Source organism: Aquarana catesbeiana, linkage group LG08, assembly GCF_042186555.1.
Source record: "Aquarana catesbeiana isolate 2022-GZ linkage group LG08, ASM4218655v1, whole genome shotgun sequence".
NCBI lineage: Eukaryota > Metazoa > Chordata > Amphibia > Anura > Ranidae > Aquarana > Aquarana catesbeiana.
This window is the reverse complement of record NC_133331.1, coordinates 273,371,832-273,392,973: the sequence shown is the minus strand read 5'-3', so window position 1 is coordinate 273,392,973 and position 21,142 is coordinate 273,371,832. Positions and strand designations below refer to the sequence as shown.

At 42.9% G+C, this 21,142-nt stretch overlaps 1 protein-coding gene across 1 annotated transcript in view; it reads right to left on the bottom strand.

The window, feature by feature from the left end:
* Positions 1-21,142, bottom strand: part of ANTXRL (ANTXR like) — a 229,246-nt gene that overhangs the window by 32,656 nt on the left and 175,448 nt on the right. Inside the window, exon 15 of the mRNA XM_073597284.1 lies at positions 6,970-7,068. Within this exon, the coding sequence (XP_073453385.1) occupies positions 6,970-7,068 (99 nt within the window). The remainder of the gene's footprint in view (positions 1-6,969; positions 7,069-21,142) is intronic.

The following is a 21,142-nucleotide window of genomic DNA, read 5'->3' as shown; positions in this document are numbered from 1 at the left end:
CGGGTCTCTCAAAATGCGATGGCATCTTGGGAGACCCTGTGAAAGTGTGCCTAGTCTGTGCAATGCTGTACCCTACGCTAATACTCAACTAGTGAATGGTAGCGTTCAAAACATTCACCAATGCAAAGACCAGGATTGTCAGGACAGGAGGGACAATAATAGAGGGTGTCACGCCTATATCCGCGCTTGCTGCAGACACGACATCTTTTTTGGGGGTTCGTTGGGTAGGGGTACTCGGGAGGACATAAAGAAAATGCCTCTCATGCAGCCGACTGCATTTGGTTGGGGATGTGAATGGGGGAGGTACGGGCGCTGCAGAAGCGGTGGGTTCCCAATTAGGATTGGCGAATGCAGCAGGAAGGGCACTATGGGCACGACGGGTCTGTGTTTGTCTTCTTGGTGGCAGCGGGACACTACTTGTGCTTGCCACCTCACCAGCTTGAACTGCACTTATGGGACTCGCCACGTCACCAAGTGTTACTGCAGTGCTGGTTTGACTACGACCGGGGTGTACTAGGCCGCTGGTGCTTGCCAGTTCACCAAAACGCTACCAAAAAAACTGTTAGCGATCGCAGGGATCAGGCCTGACTCTGCGAACGCTGCAGTTATGTTTAGTGTTTTGTAAGTGTCAGTGATCGATCGATACTGCACTTGGGTGGGCTGGGCTGGGCCGGGCGGAGGGGCAAAACGCAGGTGCTAGCAGGTATCTGGGCTGATCCCGCTAACACTGCGTTTGTGGGAACCCTAAACTGCTGGGGACGCTAGTATAGATCTGATCGGATCAGATATTGATCCGATCAGATACTATACCACTAAGGGAGGCGTATGCTGCGTGCGTGGGTGTTAGCGGTACTGGCGCTAACCTGACACTGCTTGGGGCTGGTGCTTGCCAGTTCACCAAAACGCTACCAAAAAAACTGTTAGCGATCGCAGGGATCAGGCCTGACTCTGCGAACGCTGCAGTTATGCGTTTAGTGTTTTGTAAGTGACAGTGATCGATCGATACTGCACTTGGGTGGGCTGGGCTGGGCCGGGCGGAGGGGCAAAACGCAGGTGCTAGCAGGTATCTGGGCTGATCCCGCTAACACTGCGTTTTTGGGAACCCTAAACTGCTGGGGACGCTAGTATAGATCTGATCGGATCAGATATTGATCCGTACAGATACTATACCACTAAGGGAGGCGTATGCTGCGTGCGTGGGTGTTAGCGGTACTGGCGCTAATCTGACGCTGCCTGGGGCGACGCATATCACCGCCGGGTGATCAGGGGGCTAAACTTTTATTCGGTAATAAACGGCGGGTGCCCTGACACTATAAAAAATAAACGAACTAACCAGCGTCACCCGTAACGGTTATACGGTGATCAGTGGTGAAAGGGTTAACTAGGGGGCAATCAAGGGGTTAAAACATTTATTAGGTAGTATATGGGGGTCCCTGTCGCTATAAAACACTGACAGCGAACCTAAATATTTACGTCCCTAACTAGCGTCCCCAGCGACACTAATACAGCGATCAGAAAAATGATCGCTTAGTGACACTGGTGACAGGGGGTGATCAAGGGGTTAAAACTTTATTAGGGGGGGTTAGGGGGGTATCCTAGACCTAAAGGGGGCCTAACACTCACTGCACTAACACTGTAACTGTCACAAACTGACACTATGCAGTAATCAGAAAAAAAAAAAAAAAAAAAAAAAAAATACTGCTAATGTCAGTTTGTGACAGGGGGGGGGGGGGTGATTGGGGGGGGATCGGGGGGCGATCGGGGGGGGATCGGGGGTGTAAAGTATGCCTGGCATGTTCTACTGTGTGTGTTTGTGTTGTGTGCACTTACATGTCTTCTCTCCTCGGCGCTGGACGGAAACTGCCAGACCGAGGAGAGATGACATCACATCCTCTGCCTGTGTGAAACTACACACAGGCAGAGGAGGATTCCCATTGGCTGGGAGCGATCGCGAGGGGGGGGCCACGATCGGATGGTCTCCCCCTCGCCTCCCGACTCTCCCAGTCAGATGCCGACCGCCGCTGGCACCGGGGGGGGGTCCGATCGGACCCCCCGCCCGCGGGAGGCAGATCACGTATATATACGTGATTCTGCCTGCCCGTGCCACTCTGCCGACGTATATCTACGTTAGGCGGTCGGCAAGTGGTTAAAGTGTAACTTTACCCATAACAACTTGATAAAAAAAAACAATGTTCTTTAGCAAGGAACATACATTCCACATTAATAATAATGTTACCAAAATAAGTGCGTGCTATAAATTTCCTCCAGCATTGCTACTGTTACTTCTTGCTGGAGGCTGCCATTTTGTTGAAGCCCAAAGCCCCATCAGTAAATCATAAAGCAGAACTAAACCCATCAATTTACCAGTTTCAAAAAACAGTTACATTCCTGGAATGCTGGAAATGCAAACTGTCACATTTAATTGTGTCCTCAACCAAACTGTCAAACCATCAAATGAATGGTGTCATAACTGATCACATGTGCAGCACCATGGGCAGTTGCAGTTCAAACAGAAGCAGCTTCCTTGGCTGTAAGACCCCTTTCACACTGAGGCGCTCAAAAACTTCCCATAAAACGCCAGGCATTTTTGAGGTGCTTTTGCGATGTTAGCGGTGCACTTTTTTTAAGGTTACATGACCTTAAGAAAAAGAGCGGTATTGTGGCGCTTTTGAAGCGCTTTGGTAGCTCCTTCCAATTCATTTCAATGGACAGGGGCATTTTTGAGGCGCTTTTTAAAGCGCTCCAAACATGCCCCAAAGATGCTGCTTGCAGGATTTTTGGTACCACCCTGCCAGCACACTGCCCCAGTGTGAAAGCATCCATTGAAATGAATGGAAAGCAGTTTTTCAGGCGCTATTTTTAGCCCAAAAGTACCTATAAAAGTGCCTCAGTGTGAAAGGGGTCTAAAGGTTAGGAGGATTTAATTCAGCTTTAAGGCTGTCAGCAGATCGGCCTCTACAAACTCAGCAGTGCCTAAAAATGGAGAGCAACTGAGCATGTGCAGAGCAGGCGAGGCAGTGTATTACTGGGTTTTAAACAGTATAGACACTTATTTTTAATGTTTTATATAGCTATACCTGCTAAAGGGGCCAGCATGAAGTCATCTAGCGGGAATTAATTTTTTGCCTAAAGTTCCACTTTAAGCTTTCCCTATCACAGTTAAGCAGATTGTCAATTTGGCTTCTAGAAACCCTGCCTATTTATGGTGAGTGACTAGCACATAACAAAGCCCATATTATTAGCCATTCTAAGCTAACTGACCTAAGGTCAGAGGCCAGGAAGTGCATTACTGGTAGTTGGTTGCTATGATGGTGAACAGCAGCAATGGTTCGCTGAGTTTGTGAACTCCAGATGGGTTCACTGGGAACCCAAAGCTCATCCCTAGTCACTACTGTTCTCCTAGAAACATGACATATAGCAGGAGATGCAGACATCTTACACACCAGGTTTTTGTAGGGTAACCTTTTTACATTTTTTTTACAGTCACGAAAGTCACAAAAATAATTTTTAAATTGTGGTGCACTACAATAATAGTAATACATGAGCAATAAGGTTATTCTGTAAGGTTTGCAGTATTGTATATTGAACAGCTTGCAAAGATCAATAGTTTCACAATCACAGTGACTGCAGTAATAATCCCCAACATCGGTGTCAATGACTGCAATATTAACCCCCAACCATAGGCGTGAGCACAAGGTGTGCCAGGTGTGTCCAGGCACACACTAATCACCCTGTGCAGCACAGATTCCCCCTACTGCCCCCCTTTCCTCCCACAGCGCTTCCGGCTTCCCTCCTCTCCTTTCCTGTTACTGTGAAGATGTTTTAGGATGAGTGGGGGAAGGGCCGGTAAATATGTAATTTACCGGCCTCTTCCCTTTCTGAATGAACATTGTGAGTTATCGGTAATGTGTGTTTGAGCTTTGGGGTGCACACCCTAATGCAATAGGCTGCGCATACCTATGCCCCCAACTATGGTGTCAGCTATGCGAAGCAGAAAGTGCTGAATAATAGAATAATCCTTTGTTTTACAGGATACAGGGAAATGACTGGTGTATACTTACTTCAGTATTCACTCCTGCAATGCTTCTTCTGTACAACGGTGCTGCCTCAGCCAGTTTGTCAGAGCTATACTATCCGGCAGGAGATCCCTCCACCCAACACAGGAAACACAAGTGCGGTAAGAAGTCCAGCAAAGCACTACACTGTAAACCCTCTAGGGAATTAAATGGGTTGTAAACCCTCATGGTTCTTCACCTTAATGCATTCTATGCATTAAGGTGAAAAACCTTCTGTGGTGCTACAGCCTCCCCAGAGCCCCCATTTTACTTACCTGACCCCGATCTTTCTCCAGCTGGGAACGAGCACACCAGCTCTAGCTGGTGTCTAGTGTCCTGATTGGATAGATTGATAGCAGCGCAGTCATTGCGGGAGCCGCTGCTGTCAATCAAATCCAATGACGCAGGCACCGGGGCCGAGTCCTGCATTCTGTGTGAATGGCTACAGAAGCAGGACTCGCCCGCACGGGTGTCCACCTTAGGAGAGCCTTCTCCAACGTGGGCACTCCGTGCGGGGAGGAGCCGCCAGCGCCGCCGGGGGACCCCGGAAGAGGCAGATCAGGGCCACTCTGTCCAAAACGAACTGCACGGTGGAGGTAAGTATGACATGTTTGTTATTTTAAAAAATGCAAAAAAAGGAGGGTTTACAACCCCTTTTAAAACTGCAGATCCTGATGACTACTGCAATATCACAGTGGTATGTGTGCAAGTTTAGGTGCATAGTGGCTACAAACATTATTTCTGATGGTAATTATGTAACAAACTGACCCAGTGACAGTGAGCCAGAGTGAAATAGTGGCCTACGAGATTCTGTAGAGAGTTTATCAAAGCAGAACAGAACTGAATTAAAATACAATGCACTGCTATTTAGTAGCTCACCTTTGACCAAAGCTTGTCAACCTCTCACCTAGGTGTCAGTGATTTCACTCAGCCTCGCTGTGGGATTCTGGAAAGGCCAAGGGGGTACAAGGATCTTGCATCTTTAATTTGCCTGGCTATAAATTATTCATGTTTCTAACCACAACTGCTACATGTTCAGGCATGTTTCTAACCACAACTGCTACATGTTCAGGCATTTACTGGCCATCTGGACTACTGGGAGTTTCCCGGTGGGCCGATGGCTCAGTGGGCCAGTTTGCTCTGTGTGTCTCTCCCTCTGCAGTCTGGATCTCATGCGTTTCATAATGACAAGCAGGCAGAGCCAGCTCGAGCAGCAGCTCTTCCACCTCTAAACATGCCCACGTGCAAAATACATCTCCAACTTGTAATGTGTGGAGGAGGGCACACAACACTTGGATGCAGGGCTGGATGATTATATTTCAGTGTCCCATTCCCAACCATCAGAGGGGGGAGGGGAGATATTTCATCTCATCTCAGTGTTAGCCAATAATGCTTTGTCCATGCTACAGCCCCTCCCTCTTCCTCTCCCACCCGCCACATTTTGACTTCAGTGTTCCAGGAAGAAGAAGCCAAAATCAGTCCTCAGCTTGCTAACTCCCATGTGAGTTTTTTTTCTTTATGTTTACTTCAGGGAGGGGGAGAAGGAGGTTCTGCAGCAGCAGGGACAGCCATGTGTTCATACTTTTAGTGCAAGTGATGGAGGAAGAGGGTAACAGGACCAGTATTCTTTTATCTATTCACATTGTCATGTTTTCACTCTGGCTCTGTATACCACCTAACCTGGCACTATATACCGCCTAACTTGGCCTTGTATACCACCTAACCTGGCTTTGTATATCACCTAACCTGGCTTTGTATATCACCTAACCTGGCTCTGTATACAACCTAACCTGGCTCTGTATACAACCTAACCTGGCTCTGTATACCACCTAACCTGGCTCTGTATATCACCTAATCTGGCACTATATACCACCTAACCTGGCACTATATACCACCTAACCTGGCTCTGTATATCACCTAAGCTGGCTCTGTATACCACCTAACCTGGCACTATATACCACCTAACCTGGCTCTGTATACCATCTAACCTGGCTCTGTATATCACCAAACCTGGCTCTGCATACCACCTAACCTGGCTCTGTATACCACCTAACCTGGCACTATATACCACCTAACCTGGCACTTTATACCACCTAACCTGGCTCTGTATACCACTTAACCTGGCTCTGTACACCACCTAACCTGGCACTATATACCACCTAACCTGGCACTATATACCACCTAACCTGGCTCTGTATACCACCTAACCTGGCACTAAATAACACCAGCCTGGCACTAACTACCACCTAACCTGGCTCTGTATACCACCTAACCTGGCTCTGTATACACCTAACCTGGCACTATATACCACCTAACCTGGCACTATATATCACCTAACCTGGCTCTGTATACCACCTAACCTGGCTCTGTATACCACCTAACCTAGTTCTGTGTACCACCAAGCCTGGCTCTGTATACTACCTAACCTGACTCTGTATACCACCTAACCTGGCCCTGTATACCACCTAACCTGGCCAATGAGGCTGTAGCAATGTTCCAGCATGATGTTAGCCCTCCCACTTCACTTGTTTTTGTGCTTACCCTGTTTTCCCGAAAAAAAGACCTAGCGTGATTGTCAGTGATGGCTGCAATATAAGCCCTACCCCCCAAATAAGCCCTAGTTAAAGTCCTTGTAGGTATTATTTTCAGGGTAGGGCTTATTTTCAGGGAAACAGGGTAGGGCTTTTTTGGGGGGTAGGGCTTATATTGCAGCCATCACTGACAATCATGCTAGGTTTTATTTTCGGGGAAACAGGGTATTTGCTAAATTAAAGTGGGCCAGTCAGGATGAAGTCCAGGGCCAAATTTTTGTCCCAGTCCATCCCTGTACATGTTGTAGTTGGTACAATAATAGGAGCACATTCTACATATTTACAATGAAAATGTAACTTATTCTTAATATTCCATAACTTACCTCCATCCTCTTAATGCCCCCTACTCCTCTTCCTCCATAATAGGAGGCATCCACAGTTGGCCACTTCTTCTTAGGCAATCCATCCTCATCATCAGATTCCTGCAGTAAGATAGTAACTAATTAACACATGGAATGGCATATTTTCACTTGCATAATCTATAAAAGGAAAACTGATGTTTTGGGTAGATGTCAGCAGGTTCAATTGACCACTAGATTATATTAATGTATTGCTTGGGAACAAAAGGATATAGCAACTTTACAAGAAGACCTTGATAAAAATAGGAGGGGTGGGCAACTGAATGGCAAATGAGGTTTAATGTAGAAAAATGTAAAGTAATGCACTTGGGGGCTAAAAAAATTAATACAAGTTGCACGCTAGAGGGAGAACCTCTGGGGGATCAAGGATGGAAAAGGTACTACTGGGAGTCTTGGTAGATGACCGACTCTGCAATAACATGAAATGCCAAGATGAGGCAAGCAAAGCCAGCAGACTATTAGCATACATTAAAAAGGTTATTTACTCAAGAGATAAAAATATATTTCTACCACATTACAAAACTCTGGTTCAACCACATCTTGAGTATGCTGTCCAGTTCTGGTCACCAGTCCTAAGGAAGGATGCACTGGAACTGGAGAGAGTCCAGAGAGAGGCAACAAATCTAATAAGGGGCTGGAGGATGTCAGTTATGAGGAATGGCTACACACATTAAACTTATTTTTTCTGGAGAAGAGACGCTTGAGAGGAGACATGATTGCAAGGTACAAACATCTAAATGGTGATTCTAGCATGGGGAGAAAACTATTCAGTCTCAGGTTGCTTAAAAAAATATGTGGCCAGCCACATGTATTTGAAAATCTGGTCAGCTTACTGCAAAATATCTATGAGTGATAATATTTAAAAAAGAAAACTTGCTGTTTATAATTTGTAACAATATCTGCATATGAGGAAAGCCATATTTGCGCATGAAATATGCAGGCTCCATTTATACTGAGGAGGCATGCACAATGACTGTGCTTCATTGCTCCTCTCTCTCAAGGCAAGTCTATGAGTCAGGTCTGACCTGTTTGAGCATCATATATGCACTGTAAGGTTCATCACAAATTCATGCAAATGATGGCTAACATAGCCTAGAGCAGCGGTCTCAAAACTGCAGCCCGCAGGCTGGATGTGGCCCTTTATTTGTCTTTATCCTTCCATCAGGGCATTATTTCTCCCACTGATAAAAAAGCACTATTCCTCCCACTATCTCCAACAATGGGACACTATTCCTTCCACTGACAACAATGATGAGACACTATTCCTCCCACTAATACCAATGATGGGACACTGTTCCTGCCATTAGTACCAATGATGGGGCATTAATCCTCCTAATAATACCAAAGATGGGGCATTATTCCTCCCACTGATACCAATGATGGGACACTATTACTCCCACTGACACCAACAATGGAGATTATTCTTTCCACTAATACCAATATCTCCTACTGCTCACTGACTTTATGTAATTATTTTACCCCCACTAACCACCAAGTCTGAGGCATTTTTACTACCACTGGCCTCAATCTGGCCCTCCTAAAGTCTGAGGGACAGTACACTGGCCCTTTGCTTAGAAAGTTTGGAGACCCCTGGCCTAGGGGATGACTCAAATATATCAGACAATTACTGCTAGTAATCTTCGACTCTGGGACTAGATACAGTATCTCACAGAAGTGAGTACACCCCTCACATTTTTGTAAATATTTTATTATATCTTTTCATGTGCAAACACTGAAGAAATCACACTTTGCTACAATGTAAACTAGTGAGTGTACAGCTTGTATAACAGTGTAAATTTGCTGTCCCCTCAAAATAACTCAACACACAGCCATTAATGTCTAAACAGCTGGCAACAAAAGTGAGTAGGGTCTATTTCAGGCTAGGGTTGTGGGGAAGAGGCCCTTGTCCCCATCAGCATGGGGACAAGGTGCTTTGGGGTTGGGGGCAAAGCACCCCGCATGTTGAGGGCATGTGGCCTGGTATGGTTCAGGAGGGGGGGCAGCTATTCTTCAGACAGAATTTGAATCGGTCGATAATGTTTTGACCGATCCGAATTCGAATCATTCCAAAAATTGGGAATTTGTTAGGAAATGAATAAACAAAATTAATCTGAAAGAATTTCAACAAGATTTGTTACTATTTCATGCGGAGATTCGGATACATCTGAATCTCTGAATAATCAAAAATTCATCCGATTTTACATTCTGACCGAAGCGAATTGCACATGTCTATCAGATGAACAATCAAGCAAAATAAAACCAGGCCTGTTGGCTTTTGGCTACTCTCCTTCTCTTCCTGGATACAGAAAAAAATATTATTGATAGACTTTTTTCACAATGTTCAAATGAATGTTCTGGAAATGTTAATTTTGGCAGGTTTTCTTTAATGCATATATAGAGACCTTAACTCATCTTTTCATTGAAGTCCTTTAAGTTTACCTGTGCATAAAAATTTTGGAAAGTGCCTTTTGCTCTGAAATAACGTACCTCCAGGTGCCTGCATATCACCTACTATAGCTTTTAGAATGTCATGGTTATGCAATAGAGTTTCTCTGTCAGCTTACCTGTCTCCATGTGTTCATCTCTAAAGACCAGCTGCCTCTCACCTGACTGGTTTTATAACCTCTCCTCTAAGCATGGCCCCACCCCAGGCCCTATCAGGGAACCCTATATTAACCTGTGCACTGCAAGCCAGCAGTGCTGACCAACCATTGTGTGTTAGCTTTCGTGTGTACTTGCTGTGTTTCCTATGTCTGATTCCAGTTACCGACTTTGGCCTGTTCTTAACTATTCCTGTCTGCTTGTGACCCTGACCTTTGGCGTGTCCCTGACCATCCCTGTTTGCCTGTGACCCTGAACCTTGGCGTGAACTCTGTTGTCCTTGTCTGCTTGTGGCCCCGACCTTGGCTTGTCCCTTACTTTCCTTGTTGTTCCAGCCTGCTGCCTACTTCCTCTTCTCCTGTAGTCTACCGTGAGCGTGAGCTGTGAGACCCTGGGGGCCGCGACCTGGAGCCAGACTGCAGCGCAGTCCATCCTTACCACTAAAGGCTCTGGTGAACACCTGCTGGCTCTTAGACTCTGCGCCCTGGGGAATCTATGCTCTAGCTCCCAGTGGAATCTATGTCAGTGATCCAGTAGACCTGCTTCCTGAACCTCCCAGGGTTCAATCCGCAGCAGTCAGTCCTAGGGTCCACTACCTAGCGGTGCACTTCTGACTCCTACAGAGTGCATCTGTCACCTAACCTCAAGGTGACCTGACATAGAATTATCCCCAAAGTTTAATATGCTCTTGAGTGCAAATGCCAACTAGCGTCCATGGCCATTGGGTCTACCACGTCAAGCGCCATATTATTATCACTATAATGGAGAGTATTACTATTCATTGGAAGGGCACGTCCTGCTGACACCACCAACTGTGGAAGGGAGTTCCACATCCTTACAGTAAAGAACCCCTTATGCAGTTTCGGATTGAACTGCTTCTTGTCCAATTTCATTGTGTGGCCATTTGTCTTCTTTAGAAACCTTACATTAAATAGATTCCTCCCAATGCTATAGTAACCATTTAAAGATGTGTATATTGTGATCGTATCCCCTCTTAAGCGGGAGAATAAGTTTATTGTTTGTAGTCGTTCCTCATAACTGAAGTCCTCCAGCCCCCTTATTAGCTTTGTTGCCCTTCTCTGGACTCTCTCCAGCTCAGCACATCCTTCCTAACAATTGATGGCCAAAACCGGATGGCATACTCAAGATGTGGTGAAATAAGAGTTTTGTAAAGTGATAAAATTATAGTTTTTATCTCTTGAGTAAATACCCTTTTTAACCACTTCAGGATCGCAATATCTATATGTACGTTGCGGCTTTGAAGTGGTTCACCGGGATTATTGCTGAAGATATTAGCAGGTATCGTTTTTTACAGCCGGCGGCTGGGGACATCCCTCCACCACTCGCCAGTGTTTCTCTGGCTTACCGTTTCCTCCGCCTCACCTAAGAAATTATTCAATGGTGCGGCTGGTTAGTCCCAGAGGCAATCAAAAGAGTAGATCCACTGTGATCACCTCTATGGCCTTGGAGGACAGAAGCAACATCATGACGCCACTTCTGGTCCAAGCTGTAAGTAAAAACATTTTTTTTAAAGCAAAAAAATCTAAAAAAGTTTTATTTATTTTTTTATCTTTTGCTTTTATAGGTAAAGGAGAGATTTTGACGTCTTTTTGACCCCAGATCTCTCCATAGAGAGGACCTGTCATCCTTATTTCTATTACAAGGGATGTTTACATTCCTTGTAATTGGAATAAAAGTGATCCAAAAAAAAAAAAAAAAATTCAAAGGACAGGGTAAAAATCAAAAGTAAAACAAATAAGAAACATTTTTAAATTGCCCCCATCCCTCTGCGCTCTTGCGCAGAAGTGAATGCATACGCAAGTCTTGCACGCATAAGTAAACTGTATTCGCACCACACATGTGATGTATCACCACGAATGTTAGCGTGAGAGCAAAAATTTTAATGCTAGACCTTCTCTGTAACTCTAAACAGGTAACCTGTAAAGGAGTTTATAGTGTCGCATATGGAGATCTTTAAGTACCGTAGCTTTTCACCATTGCACAATTTTGAAGCGTGACATGTTAGATACAGTATATATTTACTCAGTGTGACATCATCTTTCACATTTTACAAAAAAATTGGAGTATACAGTATATTGTTTTTTTTTTTATTCAAGTGTATTTTTTCCCCAAAAAATTGCATTTGCAAAACTGCTGCGCAAATACAGTTTGAAATTAAAATTGCAACAATCGCATTTTTATTCCCTAGGGTCTCTGCTAAAAAAAATATAATGTTTGGGGGTTATAAGTAATTTTCTAGCAAAAAAAGACAAATTTAAACTTGTAAACAGTGCCAGAAAAAGCCTGGTCCTTGGCATTACATGCTATTGCTGAGTCTGTCATCAACTAGAACCCACAGATCGCTTACCATCCTCGATTCCCTAAAAGTCCCTACCCTTAGTGAGTAACTTGCATTCATATTTTTAATTCCAAAGTGCATTACTTTACATTTTTCTACATTAAACCTTGCCTACCATATAGCTGCCCACCCCTCTATTTTATCAAAGTCTTCTTGTAAAGTTTTTATATCCTGTTGTGAAGTTATTGTTCTGCTTAGCTTTTTATTATCAGCAAACACTAAGATTGAACCATTTGTTACAACCTCTATATCGTTTATGAACAAGTTAAACAGAATTAGTCCCAGGACAGAGCACTGGGGTACCCTGCTCACAACTCCAGACCATTCAGAAAGTATGCCATTAATCATCACCACCCTCTGGAAGCGCACCTGCAACCAGTTTTCTAACCAGGTACATACCATATCATCATACCAGTGCTTGAGAGGAACCTAGGGCGGATTCCCGACTGCAGTTAAAATCAGCTGTCCGTGTCCTTAAGCCCCAGCATCGGTCAAGCCCTGAAGTTATCTGAGATCACATAGCGGCATTGATTATCCGATCTGCTCGATAAGAAGGCAAGGTGGATCCGAAGCCGCAAGGGAAAGCAGCTGTTCCTGCCTACAAGATCTTGTACCTGTGAGGCTCTAAAGACCCCCGTAATAGGGGTCCAACTTATCTGGTAAGCGCCCCCCCTTATGTCACCGCTGTGTCAGCACACCGCTTTGTCAGCATGATCAGACACTAAAGGATCAGCAATCTAGAATCTAGCAATCTAGCAAAAAGAAGAACTATTTTATAGCAACACATATTTTTCTTTCTTTTCCTTTTTGACACATTGTTTTGACAATTTTTGATTCACTTGTTTGGGATTTCACATCCTCGATTCCCTAAAAGTCCCTATGATGATAAATGTATTTATTTATCATGATTGTTACAAAGTAATACATAAATACCATGAAGTTTGGGTGGAAGATTAACTTTAAACCTTAAACATTGGGACATTAGTAGCGCACTTGAGTTTATTATACATATTGACTATGATGACAGTTCTATTTTGTACCTAATTTTGCTACTCAACAATGTTTTTTCTTGTTATTTAAAATCCTAATAAAAAAAAGATTGAAACAGAAAATGCAAGGGTAATTTTCAAACTGCTTTTCAGTAAATACTACAATAAAAACCAAAGTGTGTGCTTACTGAAACAGGTAGATTGTGAGAAATGTAACTAATAAGTTGGGAATCCTTTACAGAGCTCCATAATGGACACTACACGGTACAACAAAATCCATTAGGAATGGAGTCCTCTACAGATAATAAAAGCCAGTGGAAGATTCAAACCCAAAGCGGATTTATCAGTTGTAGGTAGGCGTAGCTTTTAATAAACAAAGTCATTTTATATTTTCAAGTATATTCCAAGTGTAAATTCTATTGCACAGAGAAGACAAGGGGTGAAATAAACTTGCAACTAAATGTGATCCAGTATGGAAAAAGTGTGGCAATATCAATTAATGCATGAAAAGACAGTAGGAAAAAGTCTCAATAATTGCCGTGCAAGTCTCAGTTCAACATTCTGTAACATTCAATAATACAAGGCTTCTTCAGAGTAGAAAACATGGCTCATTAATCACTCTCCTTTGCTTCCCACAGTCCTTTCTGTTTGCTTCATCTGGCGTCTATGCTTAGGCTCCAGGCCTGCAGCTGGGAAATTATGATAAAGATCCCCTTCATTATGAAAAGGCAGCATGACCTCCATTTATAGGACATCCAGAATATTCTAGGCATCTTATGAAAAGGCTACATTGGGGGGAGTTTATCCCTTCTGTCAGAGGAAGAGTACAAGATGACAGAAAAAGGTCAAATTAAAGTGCCTCTCTTGGCAGCCATTTTGCCATGAAACTGAAATTGATCTTTCTACAACTTCATCTTGTATCAGTTACAGGACCTCGCCTAGATTTCAGAAAATATAATATGGACTGTCACCAGGGGATGCTTGCAATAAAGTAAAATATGTGGACTAGGAACAGTTTTAGGTAAAAAAAAAAAAAAAAAAAAAAAAAAAGCTTTGTAAAATTCAAAACTGTGCAGAACTTAAAGGACCACTATCATAAAATATATATATATAAAGTCTGAAAACTGTGTGTATTAATAAATTAAAGAAACAGTTACTAAACTAGGTTTAAAGGTGAAGTAGGAGAAGCTTGTTTGGCTGTACTTCTCCTGTGGATCACAGGAATGCAGTTTGTTTTGCACGCCTGTGATCAGTTTTCAGGAGACAGCGGGCTGAAGTCCGCTGTTGGCTGACGTCACAGAGCCAGTCCAGGCGCGGGCAAGACCCTGACAATGACCGGCACCCTAAGCTTGGTGTACTAAAAGCTGTACATATTAGAGAAATACCAGAGTGGAGTAGTTGTATGGTCACTACACCACAGAACTATGGAAATATATATATATATATATATATATATATATATATATATATATACACATACATACATATATACACACACACACACACAATTATTAGTAGTAATTATATTTTGCATTCCACTATAATTAATAAATTCCTTGGTAATAATGGTTTTGCAAAGGCATAAACTATGTTTTGGACTTTCATTTAGTCCTTTGCCCACCAGACGGCACTATAGATTTGATTTGGCACTTTAAGGGATGCCAGCACTACACGTTTTGAATGTATGATTGGGTGGAGTGGGATGTTTTACTTTGGTGGATATATAATGGAGGCACGCACTGTGACTTCCTGCCTCTGAGGGCGTCACGTGATGCCAAAAGAGCGTCAAGTGGAACGCCTGGTGTGTCACTTCTGGTCCTAGTGGAACGCACGCAAATTGCTATGCAGCGTCCCATTTTGACCTGGCAGATCGAGCAATAGCTGCTCCCACCACCATGTTTCACGGTGGGGATGGTGCGTTCAGGGTGATGTGCAGTGTCAGTTTTCTGCCACACATAGTGTTTTGCTTTTAGGCCAAAAAGTTCAATTTTGGGCTCATCTGACCACAGTATCTTCTTCAACATGTTTGGTGTGTCTCCCACATGGCTTCCTGCAAACGGGACTTCTTTTGGCTTTCTTTTAACAATGGCTTTCTTCTTCCCACTCTTCCATAAAGGCCAGATTCTCCCACCTGAGCTGTGGATCTCTGCAGCTCCTCCAGACTTCTCTTATTAATGCTGTCTTTTCCCAGGCTGTCATTTTAGGTGGACAGCCATGTCTTGGTAGGTTTTCAGTTGTGCCATACTCTTTCCATTTTTGGATGGTGAATTGAACAGTGCTCTGTGAGATGTTCAAAGCTTGGGATAATTTTTTTTTTTTTTATAACCTAACCCTGCTTCAAATGTCTCCACAACTTTATCCAAGTCCTGTCTGGTGTGTTCCTTGGCCTTAACAATGCTGTATGTTCACTAAGGTTTGCTAACAAACCTATGAAGGCTTCACAGAGCAGCTGTATTTATACTGAGATGAAATTACACAGGTGGACTCTATTTACTAATTAGGTGACTTCTGAAGGCAATTGGTTCCACTTTAGTTAGGGGCATCAGAGTAAAAGCGACTGAATTCAAATGCACGCCACACTTTTCAGATATTTATTTATAAAAAAAAATTAAAAACCATTTATCATTTTCCTTCCACTTCACAATTATGTGCCACTTTGTGTTGGTCTAAGACATAAAATCCTAATAAAAGACACTTAAATTTCAAGGGGTATAAATACTTTTTCAAGGCACTGTATCACATACAGACATATTATTATGGATTGACCACTTTATTATAAACAATTCATATCATATCATTTGTTTTAATATTGCAAGCGCTATCGAACACTTGAATAGTGTTTATTTGTTGTTTAATCATATTGATCATGCCTGGGAACTAAAGGGTTAAACATTAGACGGTTTGAGGCAGGATATGCATATGTAAGCATATGCAGAGCTATACAGTTCTGGTGCAAGGAACGGCCCAGATAACATATAGAGTCATGAATGGGGATTTTGTTGAATGGGAGACGGCCAGAGGGAAAAACTGAAGAAAGGTTAACTTCTCAAATTCCAGGGGGACATTTTGGAGTTGCCAAAGTTACAGTATATTTCCAACAAATATGCTGGCAATTCTAGACAAAAACATATTTAGAAACTTCTGCATATACAGATATGGATTTATTGTAGCTAACTGGTCACATAATGTAATGCTACTGCTTCAGCAACAGGTTTGCATCAATTTAATTTTCAGATATTCTTCTTTTTTTATTTCATCAAAAAAATACACACTATAAGAAAATTGGATGAATGGTCCAGTTTTCCTCGATGTCTCAAAGCAAGTCAGAACCGAGGAAGGAAATAATGTACAAAAATTCTTTAACAATAAAGGCTTTTTGTTGCTTATTGTTTATGACCAGGCGCTGTCTTTCATATCTGATTTTTCTTGTACGAAAGCCATAGAGAAACAGTACATATTAAACTAAGATGGTTCGTTCTGTTCATGTACGAGAAACATTTTGGAGTGTGTCTTGCAAAGTCTGAGTCAGATGTCGAAGGTTGTGTACACATTATATGAAAATTGAACAATCGCGTCCGGTACAAATATTTTCTTGTGATTTTCTCATAGTGTGTACCCGGCTTAAAGTCAAATTATAGGCCAAACTTTTTTTTTCATTTTGGATAGAGCGAGGGAGGGTTATAACCCCTGTCACTGTATTTTTGGGTTTTTTTTGCCATCTGTGTTCTATTGTGGAAATTTCCCTTCACCAACCTGTCCTATAGCCAAACAGGAAGTGAAAGGAAATTTCTTGGGGACCCCCAGGTCACCAGAACTAGTGTCCCCACTGGAAGATTTCCCCTCTATTACTTTTCTGGTGACAACTCAAAATTTGGGATTTTCTTTTACTTTCAATGATAATGATAAACAGGTCAAATAAAGAGGGTGAATCTACTTGACTGGGAAAAAAAAACAAAAATAAAATATGACAGGTGTTCTAATCCCTATCCACTCTATCCAGAACTAGAAAAAAACATTTTTGCCTTTAACTATACTTTAAGTCAGGAGTTGTGTGAAATGTTGACAGATTTTGGCCTGGCTTGTGAATATGAAGTTTGAAACATCTGACATCTGAGAGGCTGGATCTGCTAAGCTTTGCATGCAGGAGTTCATTTTGGCTGCTGGAGACCTTCCAGTCCGCCATTCACTAATTCCACTGTTGTGGTGCTCGCACAGTTGGAGTGATTGTTATTTGTGGTGTGAGTGTGGCAACAATATCTTAGTTGGATATGGCCGCACACAGATCAGCTAGATGAGACCCCTCAGCAATGGGCAGCGAGATCTGTAGTAGGTTTGGTGACCCAGATGTGTCCGGAACTGACAGATATGTTAGTCTAGTTATATGAAGACCATCTGAATTGTTGGGGGGGGGGGTTTGAGGGCTAGATGTTTATACTTAAGGGGTGGGGGCATTTTAACTTGTGGGGGTTATTTATTGGTTATTCCTTACGTCTGAACTGTGTGTTACATACTAATGACCCCTAAACTTGACCTCTGAACTCTGAGTTACTATTGTGCCCAACACTCTGCGCTACATACTACTGACCTCTGAACTCTTTCTTACTTACTACTGACACCTGCATTCTGAGGTTTTTACTTCTGGCCTCTGAAATATGTACTACTAACCCTTGCATCCTGCATTACTTAATCATTGACCCTACACTGTGCGTTACATATAACTGACTTCTGCATGACATACTCTTGACCTCTGCAGTATATACTTACATACTTACATACCTCTGAACTCTATGTTACATACCCCTGACCGCTGCATTAGAATCTACTGAAGTCTGCATTACCAAATTCTAACACACTGCATTACTACTGATCCCTGCATTACATGCTACTAACCTCTGCATTACATATAACTGACCTTTGAACTCTGCATTATTTATGACCCCTAAACTCTGTGTTACTTACTACCAATCTCTGGACCCTTTAAACCTTCCTAACTTTTCACTGGGGCCTTGTTGGGTTATTTCCAAAAGAAAAAAAAGAGCATACTGCACCCTGGGGATCTTTGATCTCTTTCAGGTAGATCACCATCTCTCAGAGCTGTTACACCCCCCTGCTTTTAATGTTTGGTCATGGAGCCTGGAAAGGAAGAGCAGTGGGTGGTGGCAGGCTGGGGCAGCTGCGGGAGAAAGCCTGGCCTATGTGACTGGAGTAAAAGTTAAGAAGAGCAGAGGAGAGACTGAGGGGGTCAGACAAAAGAAAGAGTGAGCTGTGTGTGTGGTCTGCTACTGATCAAATATGTTCAATAGTTACATTAGGTCTTTACACTTCCTGTCCATTTCTACGAATATTTTCTAAGGTATGAAGGGAATTTGGACACCAGAAATAACAGACAACTGGACTTAGGAATGGATCCAAAAATGCAATAAACTGATCACAGGCAACAGCCTCAAATATGTTGCAAAATGTTCATACAAAAGTACATACTGCAATGACAAAAACAATATCCAAAATATATACACAAAAAAAGGGAGGCTTGTATAAGAAATGTATTTGTGGACTAACCCTATGAAGCTATACAATGGCATTAGAAATGCCCCAAATGCAGATTGCTATCAAGGGTTTTTGGGTAACAATACATTCAAACTAGAACACTAGTCCTTACAAGTCAAACACTAAAATGTAGATTCTTCAAAAATGCTTCACAAAATACATGTCACAAGCAAAACACAAATCTACATGCTTGGTAAGCCCTAAAGTGTGGGTCCAAACAATACCCATATGTGACAAATGGGGATATCCTTGTGAGAAAGGACTGGCCAATCACACACCACGACGTTACTTACGTAACAGTGCCACTCTCAGCTGTACCCTGCACAAAGATTTTCCAGCTTACAGAACCCAATCTAGGTGCCAGCAGCATGAGAGTGATTGTCACTAGGCTACGGTAGTTAAGCAATTAACCCTTTGAATTGCCACCACCCTCTTTTTACTGAGAAGGAGGAAACTCACAATCTTAGCAATAACAACTATGATTCCTAGGACGTCTGTAACACCCACTGTCACCACAAACAGGTATGCTCAGAGATTTACATGACAGTAATGTTCTTCAAGAGACAGGGATTCTTTTAGTTTGCATTAAAAGCTTTAGAGACAGTTTAACACTTTTCAAAATATGGTTAATAATAAAAAGGTCAAAGTGGTGCAAATAAAATATTTACAGAAAAGGGGTATTACAAAGAAATAAAGAGACAATAATGTAACAGAGAAATAAAGAGGAATTGAAAAACAAGAATACTCAAAGCGGAGTTCCATCCAAAAGTGGAACTTCTGCTTTAAGGCCTTCTCCTCAGCTCCTGTTTGTGTAACGAAGCTTTCAGGGAGGAGGGGACAAAGCAGGTACCCAATTTTGACAGGTACCTGCTCCCATTTTCGTTCCGGTCGCCTCAGACGATCGGAAGTGGAAGTTGTTCCTCTCAAAGTCTTCTGGGACACATGACAGGTCCTAGAAGACTTCGGGACCAGTCACCGAGCGCAGCGCATTGGCACTCGCGCAAGCACAGTGGGCACCCGGCTGTGAAGCCGCAAGCTGTTGCAGCCGGATGCCCATAGCAGAGATGTCGGCGCTGTCGAGGGAGGACACAGAAAGAACACAGCGCGAGTGAGTGCTCCACTGGATCGTAGGACAGGTGAGTGGCTGTTTATTAAAAGTCAGCAGTTACACTTTTTGTAGCTGCTGACTTTTAATAAACAAAAATATGACCGGAACTCCGCTTTAACAATGTCCTGGTTTGCAGAGTCCAATGAATAAGGACAGTGGCTCTCTCAAGTTTGGTTAGGTGTTCCTTGGTTTGATGTTAAACAAGAGCTGTCAAACTGTCCTGGCATTCCCCTTTTCTCTGTTATCAAAGGGGTGTTTACAGAGGCCATCTGACCAAATAAGCAGCTGAGGAGTGGTTTCTGGGATGTCACTATGTTTATGACTATGTCTCAAATACAGTTTTCTATAGGTATTCACTTCTTTGAGTGCCTACCAGGTACAGTCTGCTAACATACAGATTATTGTCCAGACTGAATTTAGCTTCAAAATGAATATAAACTTGAAAGGTTTTGGATGCCCAATACGCCTAGGAGATGAATTGGGCTGGCTCTGCTCCTATTACTATTAGGTAAACAATGTTTGGGCTCAAAACACTACAAATTAACAGAGGGAGGGAAATATGTCCATATTCTGGCTGTGCTATTATTTTTTCATGAGTTATGAAATATGCTGAAGTGTTAGAGTCTAGGCTGCTAACCAGTCTTTCAGGGATTTGTATTGCTACAGAATTTATGATAGGGGGCAGAGCTGCAAGTGTCTGGAAAAACTCCAGTCACTCAAGCTTGCGAGGGTGACAATTTTTTTTAGGGTTTCCAGACAGGAATGTGTGTGTCTGATCAATGGACTGATAAGGTCCTGGCATCAGTTAACAGTTTGTGTATTGTATACCTGAAAGAAAAGGGGGAGGGGGGGGGAAGGTCACTGTGGTTATGCCCTTCACATGACAACATGACTGAGATGAGCTGGGACATGAACAAAATGGATTTTCACAGGCTTAATGCGCACAATCGTTACACAATATTTCATTATTTGGTAGATACTGTTGAGTAAACCACCACATTATTGTCAAGTTTCTTGGTCTTTCCAGTGGTGATAACACTGCACTTCAGTTTACAGGTCTGCATTCCTCCTACAGTAACTGAGCCTATGCTAAAATTATACTAAAAGTCCCACTCTGCAAAAAAAGAAAATGCTCTGGCAGTGGGCCCCCCTCCACACTACAAGAGTTAAATGCTTGTTACATCCATGGGTAGAGGAATACGGTGTAATACTTATCTTTTGCCTCATTCTGACAGGCTTCCTCCACACTGAGCAAGCAGTCCCCTGGCACCTCGATTCTTGGGTGCTCCAGCCAGTAGTCATAGTCATCAAGTAAAATGTAGGACAATAGTAAAAATGGCAAGGGCTCACCCACAACCCTGGTAATTAGATAGAAGAGGAGTGCTGGAACGAGGAATAAGGCACATAAAATCTCATTCCTCTACCAACAAGCATTCATCCCTTGCAGTGCAGGGGATGGAGGGCCCACTGTAAGGGTAGCTATTTAACAATTCCAGAGTTCAGATTCTGGGCTTAGGCCCTCTTCAATCAATG